Below are 11573 nucleotides of genomic sequence, written 5' to 3' on the forward strand. Positions count from 1 at the left end.
CAGCCAGGCTGGAGCCATCTCTGAGTACCTTGGGGCTCCTGTATGACAGGTCATTCTGTCACAGATACCTTCATAGAAAAATGTATACCGGTACATTTTCAGGGCTTCGGAGGTCTCTCCACCAGATGCATATCTTTATGTTTCTGACATGGGACGAAAGTGGATGAAGGTGTAAAGTTTATAATCACACAAAAGTTTAGGACACACAAGGACAGATAAAACTTTGCTTGAGCAAGCGACAGCCTGTAAGCCGTTGGGCACATATTTTCAGAGTGAGGCAAGAGTGGATAAACAGACAATCCACTGTCTCATGCAGCATCACCAACAAATAATGGTGCATGCTGCAGATCTAAGCATTGAAGCTGGGAAGGATTTTCAAGGACGACCGTATTTAAAGTGACTACTTTAAGGTTTGTTTTTTTCTGCTGATCAAACCAGGACCAAAAACTAAACAATGATTTATAGTTAGTTACCAACAATTCAGCACCATGGGATTATCAGAAGCACCACAAAAATAAACACTACTTTTAAGGACCCATTCATGGAATGTTGACCTAACTTTGACAAACATGTACACTGGAATGCAGGTTGGTCCTGCTGGGATTGGCCATAGGTCCATCATATGTGCTTAACTTTTCATGCCATTATTGCAAATGTTCCGTTTGCAAATACGCGGGGAGATTCTGCAGAATCCTCCCCATATGCATTTGCCCCTTTCCCCACCCCCCAGCTAGTTGCCACACAGGAGAGGTGTTTATCCAAACACATCTCTCTGTATGTCATATACTCACCTCCAGTCAGCTTGAACAACACTGCAGACACTTTGCTACCCGGGTAGCTGGCGCTAGAAACTTCATAGTTATGGCAGGAGGTGGCCACTTGCCTATGATCTGTTGGATGCTGGCCCTAAAGTGAGTTCTGCTTGGCTTTTGCAGTTGCATTTAGCTTGGACACACAAGCGAATCCTGAGCTGGGGCGAATCTCCTAAGTGACATCTCTAAGTGAGGAGTTACAAGCAAAGAAGGAGTTAAAAAGCAAAAAGGAGGGTAAAGTATAAATCCTTGTGATTCCATATATTTATATATATTTTGCGCCTTACTGTCTGTTTTTGCAAGTTATTTGAGCTATCCCCATTGCCAAGATGTCCTCCATGTTTGACAATGTGGTCAGGTGTACATCTTGCTCAATGTATGCAATCCTTGATCAGCGCTTCGAGGGTGCATATTGCTGTGCGAGATGTGTGCGGGTTGCTCATTTGGAAGCACAAATCCTGAGTCTAGAGGAGCAACTGGCAACACTGAGATCTATTGACAACTTGGAGAGGAGTCTGCTGCTCACTGAGCAAGCTCTCTCGCGGGTAGAGGTGGGGGAGGATAGTGGGATGGAGGTACAGGACAGTCAGGCAGCTAGCTGGGTTACAGTTAGAAGGCGGGGTAGGGGGAAAAGCACCAGGGAGGCTAGTCCTGATCTAGCACACCCCAACAAGTTTGCCCGGTTGGCAGAAGAGGGGGATGTAAGTTCAGAGTTAGCAGTACTGCAGCAAGTCACTGCCTCTGACCACCAGAGGGGTGTCTGCTCCAGTAAGGAGGGAAGGAGGAGCGCAGGGCAGGCCAGACAGGTGCTGGTAGTGGGGAACTCAATTATTACGGGGACAGACAGGGCCATCTGTCACAAAGACCGGGATCGCCGAACAGTGTGTTGTCTGCCTGGCGCTCGAGTTCGGCACATTGCGGATCGGGTTGACAGATTACTGGGAGGGGCTGGAGAAGACCCAGCAGTCATGGTGCACATTGGCACCAATGACAAAGTGAGAGGTAGGCGGAATGTCCTTAAAAATGATTTCAGGGACTTAGGTAGCAAGCTTAAGGCAAGGACCTCCAAGGTAGTATTTTCTGAAATATTACCTGTACCACGTGCCACACCAGAGAGGCAGCGGGAGATTAGGGAGCTAAACAAGTGGCTCAGAAGCTGGTGTAGGAAGGAGGGGTTTGGGTTCATGGAGAACTGGGCCGACTTCTCTGTCGGATACAGGCTCTACGGTAGGGACGGGCTGCACCTCAATGGGGAGGGTGCAGCTGTGCTCTGGGAGAAGATGGCCAGAAGGGTGGAGGAGTGTTTAAACTAGGGAAAGGGGGGGAGGGAAACTACAATATAGAAGGGGAAGATAGTGTAGATAGAGAGCTGGGGCTTATAAATGTACCTGGGGGTGGAGCGGAGGGAGGGGTTAGAATAGTTAATAGGGATAGGCTTCATAGGAAAAAAACCATACACCTCTAAATTGTATGCTTACTAATGCCAGAAGTCTGACCAATAAAACTGATGAACTGGAGTTAATAATGTCTGAAGAACGTTATGACATACTGGGTATAACAGAGACATGGTTGGATGATAGCTATGACTGGTCGGTTAACATACAGGGTTATAGTCTATTCAGGAAGGATCGAAAAAAACAAAAAGGGGGAGGAGTTTGCCTTTATGTAAAGTCCAGCCTAAAGGCCACACTGCGGGAGAATATATGTGAGGGAAATGATAATGTGGAGTCATTATGGGTAGAAATATATGGAAAGAAAAAATAATAAAATACTGATCGGGGTTTGCTATAAGCCACCAAATATAAGGGAAGCAGCAGAAGATCAATTATTAAAGCAAATAAACAAGGCAGCAAATCACAATGAGGTGGTTATTATGGGGGACTTTAACTATCCCGACATAAACTGGGAAACCGAGACCTGTGAATCTCATAAAGGAAACCGGTTTTCTGACTGGCAAGGATAATTATCTGTCCCAAATGGTACAGGACCCGACCAGAGGGGGTGCCCTACTGGACTTAATATTAACCAACAGACCTGACAGAGTAACTAATGTGCAGGTCAGGGGGCATCTAGGAAATAGTGATCACAATATAATACATTATAACTTGTCCTTCAATAAGGGAACTCTTAGAGGAGCCACAAGAACTATGAACTTCAAGAAGGCAAAGTTTGATCAACTAAGAGAAGCCCTTAACACTGTAAATTGGGAAAATGTCCTCAAAAACAAGAGTACAGACACTCAATGGGAGATTTTTAAGAATATCTTAAATTCTCAATGTGAAAGGTACATACCCTATGGGAATAAAAGAGTCAGGAACAAGAGAAAACCAATGTGGGTAAATAAAAATGTAAAGGGGACAATAAATGGCAAAAAAGGCATTTAAGCTACTAAAACAGGAAGGCAGTGAGGAAGCACTAAAAAGCTATCGGGGAAAAAATAAAATATGTAAAAATCAGATAAAAGCAGCAAAAGTGGAGACAGAAAGACTCATTGCCAAAGAGAGTAAGGCAAACCCCAAAATGTTCTTTAACTATATAAATAGTAAAAAGGTTAAAAATGAAAGCGTTGGCCCCTTAAAAAGTAATGAGGGAGAAGTTATAGACGGGGATCAGGAAAAAGCTAATCTATTAAATATATTCTTCTCTGCTGTATTCACAGAGGAAAATGAAATACCAGGTAATATACAGCAGGATGAGATAACTGCCCCAGTACATGTCACCTGTCTAACCCAGGAAGAAGTGCAGTGCCGCCTAAAAAAAATCAAAATAGACAAATCACCAGGTCCAGATGGCATTCACCCCCGCGTTCTAGGGGAGTTAAGTAATGTAATAGACAGACCCCTATTTCTAATATTCAAGGACTCTATAGTGACAGGGTCTGTTCCCCAGGACTGGCGCATAGCAAATGTTGTGCCAATATTCAAAAAGGGGACAAAAAGTGACCCGGGGAATTATAGGCCTGTTAGTTTAACTTCTGTTGTGTGTCTCCCAAGAGATGCTATTTTGGAGTATCTCAATGAAAATAAGTGTATGACTCCATATCAGCATGGGTTTACAAGGGATCGGTCCTGTCAAGCTAACCTGATCAGCTTTCATGAGGAGGTGAGCTCAAGACTGGATCGGGGTGAATCGCTGGATGTCGTATATCTTGATTTTTCCAAAGCATTTCATACGGTGCCACATAAAAGGCTGGTACATAAAATGAGAATGCTTGGGCTGGGGGAGAATGTGTGTATGTGTGTAAGTAACTGGCTCAGTGATAGGAAACAGAGGGTGGTTATTAAAGGTACATACTCTGAGTGGTTGACTGTTGCTAGTGGGGTACCACAGGGGTCAGTTTTGGGTCCTATTCTTTTTAATATATTTATTAATGACCAGAGCCGGCCTTAGGCGTTGTGGCGCCCTGTGCGGACTACTGCACAGGTCGCACACCCCTAAGGCCGGCCCTGTTAATGACCTCATATAGTACCACATATAGTAGGACTTTTTATGACTATATGATGGCAATCATAGAAACAAAGAAAGCGACGGCAGATAAGAACCATTCGTCCCATCCAGCCTGCCCAACAACAATCCTTTGTGGATTACAATTATACTATGAATGCATAATCTAACCTCATTAACATTGTTTTTAGATCTGACAGGGTTAACAATGGAACATGGTAGTACGCACTGTGGTTATCTGCAGGGAATTCAAAGTCTGCCCCATTGACAAGTGTCCCTGATCAAAGTACAGGGTAGGTACACAGAGAGGTCAGCGAAGTGGAAATGTAAAGAGAAAGTTTGCAGGTTGCAGCTTTTCAATATACTATAACACCGTATGCAGCCAAGTTAAACAATTTGCTTTAAGCCTTGTTTTATTAATATGCTGTTTTTATTAAAAAAAAAATGTTTAATAAAGCTGTGGTAAAATCTATTAGTTTAGTCTATTTCCCAGTATGCCTGTAATGCTTACATGAAACACCAGGCCTACATTAATCACAATCTTGAAAATGTAACATTGCTGGAGAAAAAAAAGGCTTTTTCGGCTTGAGAACTGAGATGCAGATAGGGCTGTACATCCAGCTGATAAATAATAAAAGTTGACCCATGTCACGGAGCTGGCTAGTCCGACCGACTACCTCCGCTGTCTTGTGCTCCCTTAGCCTGGGACACCACACCAAACGAAGACTGATTTATTTTAGACACACAGAGCTGGATATATCCAGCAAAACACACATTAACATAAAACAAGATATTGGGACACAAACCGCCCCCTTAATCTGCCTCTCAGAGACAACAGGGGCAGTAACGGGATTAACAATACAATAGGGGGGAGACTGATTTATACAACATTAAACATCAAAGAATGGTGGTCACTCCCTGGTGGCAGATCCTGGCTGTCTGCTGGAGATAATCCCCTCAGCCAGTGATGAGATGATACTGCTGGGGGTAGCCACAGAAGTCTTTACAAACCCAGGGCCCATAGTCAATAGGGAGGAGGCTGGCAGTCAGGCTTCTCCAGTGGCCCCAGTGATGGAGGCTTTCGTCACAACCCATGAGTTAATAATGCACCTGGGGTCATGAGAGCAAAAGGTCAACTCCCGGCATGGAAGGTGGAGTGAAGCGGGAGCAATGTGAGGCACGCCTCACCTCCTCACGCCTACTTCCCCTCCTACAACGTTCAGTCTTACTGCGTTGGGGGCCCTGCATGCAACATCAGCATGCCTTTCATTGACATCAGTGGACCTCCCACTGACATCAGCATGACTGTCCACCAACATCAGTGGGACCTTTCACTGAAGTCAATAGACCCACCCACATCCTGAAGAGGGCACCAAGTAGCTGGAGCCAGGATGTTCCCAGGTATTCTGATCACCACTCATGGGTTTGGCAAGGTGTCCATACTTCATAGGTCATTGGTGTCTGTCATCCCGCCAGTGCCTGGCGTTGAACTTTCCACCACTGGAGGAGCAGGGCCGGTAGGGGAGACCATTGATCTCCTTCTAAGAGATCCAAAATGAAGGAAGCGTGAGGTCTGTTCCTACAGAGCTTCACTTCAATGCTCCCTCAAGGTGTGCGATGGCTATTGATGCTGCGAACCTAGATATTATATAATATCCTTGTTCTCAGCATTAAAGCAGCATTCACCATGAAGGGAACAGACCTCACACTCCCAGCACAGGACCACCAGGGATTCAAGCAAATGGTAAGGAAGGAAAAGAAGAGGGATAGAAAGTTTGTGCCTAGTGGACTTCAATGAGTCCAATGAATTATCCAACAAGAACCATCGCTCTCACCACCTATAACGTGCTTACCTTTATTATGTGGGTGTATAAACTAAGCTTACACATCTCACATACCGCAGGGTCACGGTACCGTTATTTTTCAGGACTCATGTTATTTTGACATATTGTTGACCAGCACAGGTAGTGATGCCGTGCAGTATGTGGGAGGTATAACTGAGTTAATACATCTCAAACACTGCTCTCTACCTGTGCTGATCAGCAGTATGTGAAAAGTATATCCTGGAAAACAGCATGGTGGCGCTATAGTTGGTTTTCAGCAACATGTAAAAAAAAATATACATGTCCTGGGAAAGAATGCCTACCGTGGTAACCCTAGTGTCTACTCACTTTTTTTTTTTTTTACAAGTGTTAAACTATTACAAGTAATGCTCATTTAGCTGACCCCGCCCACCATCGTATCTTCTATGCGTTTACCTAAGCGACCAAGCCCACCCAGTCGTTCATATGACTCGTGTGGCCCCGCCCCCTGCTCTGGGCTCTATATCCCAGCTCCAAGAGTTGGTGACCCCTTTTCTGGCTCCGGCTCCGCTCTCTACTTTTCTTCCTGCTCCTCCGCTTGTCTTCATACGATGTCCTCCGACAAAATCTTCATAGAGGGAGAGAGCTGCAAGTCCGCCTGGCACGATGCTACCGCAGGCTACGATGAGACTGACACCCATTTAGAGATTATGGGAAAACCGGTGATGGAGAGATGGGAGACTCCATACATGCACAGCTTGGCAGGAGTGGCAGCCAGTAAAGGTACAGCTCTACATGCGTGTATATGCACACATGTTTTGTGTATGGGGCTTTATGCATGATAGCACAACATGAACATCTGGGGAAGTAGCTTTTGTAGCATTGCATATAATTGTATAGTACTGTGAACTTGTGAGTGTGTGGAGGGGTTAGTTTTGGCTTCTGGAGAAGATCCACTCCATGCATGACCTGGAGAAGGTGAGGGTCGGGTTCCTAGGAATGTAAGTGTCTCAGAATAGCCATGAGTTCTGTATAACATTTGGTGACAGCTGTAGCAAAGGGGGAGGGGAGTGAACATAGGCTCCTTTTTAGGTCTATGTAGAGTGTATTAAGTGATATCATAATATCTGCTACTGAATGCAATGAAACCTTTGGTTCACACATAGGTTAATGATTCATTTGTGCTCTTCAAACTTTTTCTTCAGGTGTGACTGGGATTGTAGGTCACCAGCTTTGTTGCTTGCAATGTCATTTGGTTGACTTCTGGTGGGACAGTACTTCTTAAAAAAACTTCTTATAAGTCAAATAACATTGCTTAGAACGCATGTGTTTTATTTTAATTGTCATTAAGAGGATCTATCACATTAAAGTGCCACACATTCCCATTTCCTATTGCTCAGCTCAATGTGTGGACTTCTAGACTGCATTCAGGGGATATGTGATGCATTGGAGAGGACAACACACTCTCCAAGGCATCGCAGGCAGTTCTTCAGGCTCTACTAGCTGAATAACTTTACCCATCAGTCTTAACCATGTAAAACATTTAGCATACCCGATTATCTGCACATCCTCCCTGTCTATTCAAATTTTTAACCTAAAGGGAAAGTTGGCAGGGGAGTTGTAGTTTCTACTCCTTCACTTCACAGTTTATTATAAGGACCACTGGTAGGTTCTACCCTGCATAATTAATAATTCAATGAAATTAATCTCAATGATCCATTTATATATTATCCATGACCAACTAACTCTTTACCACAGCAGAAGCTTGCCAGAGTTGAACCTTCAAGATGTATAGAGAAGTCAGGCAGTCAAAACCAACGCTCTACCTTGTGACTAGACCCAAATGTTTTGAGTGCAGAGGGTGTGGAAATGTTTGTCCCCTGTCTGACTCTGTAATTAACAAGTGGCTATAGTTTCAATGGATGTGTGAATCTGGGATACCTGTATGTGAGACTCAGAACAAATGAGAGTTGTAGATAATAATTACTTGTGCCTGATCCTACTAACTTTGCTTTTCTCTTTGAGGTGGCCGGGTTTTGGAGATTGGTTTTGGCATGGCCATTGCAGCTAGTAAACTGGAGGAGCATAATATCGAAGAACACTGGATTGTAGAGTGCAATGATGGTGTATTCCAGAGGCTACAAGAATGGGCGAAGAAGCAGCCACATAAGGTGAGACCGGAAACATCACTCGATGAGAGTAGAGGTTTTTGCTCTTCTGTTTCATGGGTAGACATAAGTGATTATCACAAAAGGTGCTTGCTTTCATAAGGGTTGGGGTCCATTAAGACTTGCGTGTTGGTGTTTGACTAATTTGCACAACATAATATGCACTGTGGGCTTTTATACCTGATTGTAGGTGATATCAGGGGCTTGCCATCAGGGGCTTGCCGTCATGGACGCTACCAATCAAATGTTGCTTGGACTGCCCATTTAAATGTCTTCCCTACAACTAAGGTGGTCAGATATTAGATCGCCAAGGTAACTTGAAGTTAATTAATGTGCAGGTATTAGAGGGCAAATGTTATGATCTGTGTAATTGGGTACTTTGAGGCCATGTCCTGTTGGTGGCTAGGAGGCAGTAGGGGCATGATACCTGGATGGAGTTAACAGGAGCAGGTACAGAAATGCTCCTAGGGTAGAAGGTCACAGAGGCTGTGTACACAAATGGTAGTGGTAAGATCATCAATGGGGGCTGGGTGAACAGGTTTACTATGGAGGATGGGTAATGAGTGCTGGTTACACAGCTAACTGGCAAATGGTTTTTGGTGTAAAAGAGGCGGTGTGTGTATATGTGTGATATATATATATATATATATATATATATATATATATATATATATATATATATATATATATATATATATATATATATATATATATTAGTTGGAACAAGTGTTTGGGAGCCTATAGTGCTTTGAATGGTGAAAAGCAAAAATGACCAGTCAGCGCAGTTATTGGGAAGTAGAAAGCATGAACAGCTGTTAGCTGGGGGAATCTGGTCATTATGCACAGATGCTACAAGGGTATATAAGAAGTGCCAGTGGCACAGGATCAGGGGTGGGGAGGAATCACATACTCATGGTCTTCCTATATAGAGGTTAAAAAAAAAAAAAAAAAAGTTAAGGTGTCCATCAGTCTAGTAGCCATATGTTTATGCAGGGCAAAGTCCAGAAAAAAACACACGTCAGCTAGAATAACTAAATGGAATGTGAATAAGATATAGACAGACAGTGTATGCATATCCCAATACGGTGTAATGAAAGTATTTTTTTTTCTTCACGATTATACGTAAAAAGTCAAATGTTTTAAAGGACTTTGCTTTGGCATCCTGTCAATGGTGTTATGATGTTCTGTGGTATTAAAAGTTGCATTATGAGAATTAGAGGTTGTAATTCTACTTTTTGTAGAAATATATAAACCATTTCAGAGACGTGCAAAGATAAAACTTAAAGTAACAACTATGCTTGTGTGCCTTGCAAGGGAGGAGGTCAATACCTTCACACTTGTCACCGATTCTTTACAGATTGTGCCTCTTAAGGGACTATGGGAAGATGTGATTCCAACATTACCAGATGGACACTTTGATGGTGAGATTATCATTCTTCTGTGTTAGGATTCTTTCATCTCTTTTCATCCCTGTGATTCAGTTCAGTCATTTTTGTTTTTCTTTTCAGGGATCTTATATGACACATACCCCTTATCAGAGGAAACATGGCACACACACCAGTTCAACTTCATCAAGGTAATTCTATAGCATCCACAAACACTACATGTCCAACAGCACTTGAACTCTGAAGACTTGACACTGTGAATATTGATTATACCTTTAGTGAAAAAAATGTATTTATTTATTTTACGTGTGGTCACCTTTTGGGGCAACGACCCAATTTAGTGAACAAGATCCTCTGGTAACGTAATAGTATGTTTAACATGATTGTGTTAGTATTCGTTGGAAAAGACTATATGGTATATACCCAAACCAAACTAGTACCCTTTTGTGTGTCTACAACATGGCATTCGGACTGTTATACAGGTGATAACAGTGGATGAAATGTTGTTTCAGTGTAGTGTCGGTGACATAATAATCTGTCTTTTGCAGGGTCATGCTTATCGGCTGCTCAAACCTGGAGGAGTCCTCACGTACTGTAACCTGACATCATGGGGAGAACTGTTGAAGTCCAAATACACAGATATAGAAAAAATGTTCCAGGTAAGATTTCTGAAATGCTTTATCGTAACTGCATGTTCCTCAATTGCCTTAATAGAATCCATACAGCAAACATAGCTTACCTGGTGATCTGCAGTTGTGCAGCCCTTGTAACCAACAAGCTTTCTCTACCTACTTCACATCTGTTACTTGAATGCAAGAATACCACTTCTGTCCTTTAGTGGGAGTTGTATAGAGAATGCATTGTGTGTTTTAATGTTCTCAATGTGGGTGTTTAATGTTCTGCCCTGTTCTGGTACTATCCAGATACTCTGCCTTGCCTGACTAAAGTTCACAAGAATGCTTGACAGCTGCAGCACCATAGAATTATAGGTTAAGAAAAGGCAACTGAGAAACTTCAATATGTAATAATAAACACAATCTTTTTATGAAGGAAGGTAGTTCTTACATATTTATGTTTTCTAATGAAATATTCTCCTCTAATGTATTTTACTTTACAGGAGACCCAAATACCTCCATTGTTGGAAGCTGGTTTCAAACAGGAGAATATTAGCACCACTGTAATGGACTTGATACCTCCTGAAGATTGTAGATATTACTCCTTCCATAAGATGATCACACCTACTATTATCAAAGCCTAAACGGCTCAAAGAACTTGTATCCTGCACAGCATTATATGACAGAAAAACACCCACACAATTCACTACCTTTGCCTTCGACCAACTTTCATTTGCAAGAGCTTCATCCAGTCCAAATGGTGGCTTCAGTAACTCTGCTTCTCCGTTTGACTGTAAAAACTACTATTCGCAGAGGCCAGCGCAGGGTGGTGGAGTGAAAGAGATCTGCCTTATTACACCACGTACATGGTTTGATTTGGGTCTGAAAGCCAAATAAAGAGATGCATTTGAGGGACTTTGGTTTTGTGTATCTTTGCTTCTAACGCTGGAGTTTGCCTTAGTCATAAATGGGTGTTGGCCCTCAATGACATTACTATGCACTATTATGGGCAAACGCCAGTGAGCCTTTGCTGCATAGATTGAGGCAACCCTATATTGGTTAAATCAGTGACATGACAGTTCTTTATGTAGGAGAAAGTGACGGGGGGTAAATCCTTTTGTATGAAGCAATGGTATCTGAGGTAAAATCTTCACTTCTAACATAAATGTTTTTGTTGCTGGTGTAAATCTTTCCTGCAACTGTTTCTTAGAGCCCACTGATTGTGTTCCCTAAAGATATGCAACCCAAAAAGTTGTCCTTTTTCTTTAAAAGTGAATGCACTGGTGTCCGTGCAAAACGGTCCTTCATGTAGATCCAAAGTATCTGCATGACTAGAGACTGCCACTTA

At 42.8% G+C, this 11573-nt stretch overlaps 1 protein-coding gene across 1 annotated transcript; it reads left to right on the forward strand.

Moving 5' to 3' along the window:
- The first annotated feature begins 6669 nt into the window (after nucleotides 1-6669).
- Nucleotides 6670-10869, forward strand: LOC149289452 (guanidinoacetate N-methyltransferase). The gene is made up of 6 exons (XM_089490523.1): nucleotides 6670-6841; nucleotides 8084-8229; nucleotides 9584-9647; nucleotides 9735-9802; nucleotides 10160-10270; nucleotides 10729-10869. Exons 1-6 carry the CDS (start codon nucleotides 6670-6672, stop codon nucleotides 10867-10869), a joined length of 702 nt encoding a protein of 233 aa, XP_089346649.1.
- The last annotated feature ends 704 nt before the right edge of the window (nucleotides 10870-11573 follow it).

The sequence above is a fragment of the Sceloporus occidentalis genome, unplaced genomic scaffold, assembly GCF_023333645.1.
Source record: "Sceloporus occidentalis isolate IW3139 unplaced genomic scaffold, rSceOcc1.0.p SCAF_45, whole genome shotgun sequence".
Lineage (NCBI taxonomy): Eukaryota > Metazoa > Chordata > Lepidosauria > Squamata > Phrynosomatidae > Sceloporus > Sceloporus occidentalis.

What these genes read in the sequence shown, in the direction of transcription:
- LOC149289452 (XM_089490523.1), top strand. Translation starts at nt 6,670, where the DNA reads ATGTCCTCCGACAAAATCTTCATAGAGGGAGAGAGCTGCAAGTCCGCC. An exon ending in AGGAGTGGCAGCCAGTAAAG is followed by an intron (nt 6,842 to 8,083) that starts GTACAGCTCTAC and finishes TTTCTCTTTGAG; the next exon opens with GTGGCCGGGTTTTGGAGATT. An exon ending in ACCAGATGGACACTTTGATG is followed by an intron (nt 9,648 to 9,734) that starts GTGAGATTATCA and finishes TTTTCTTTTCAG; the next exon opens with GGATCTTATATGACACATAC.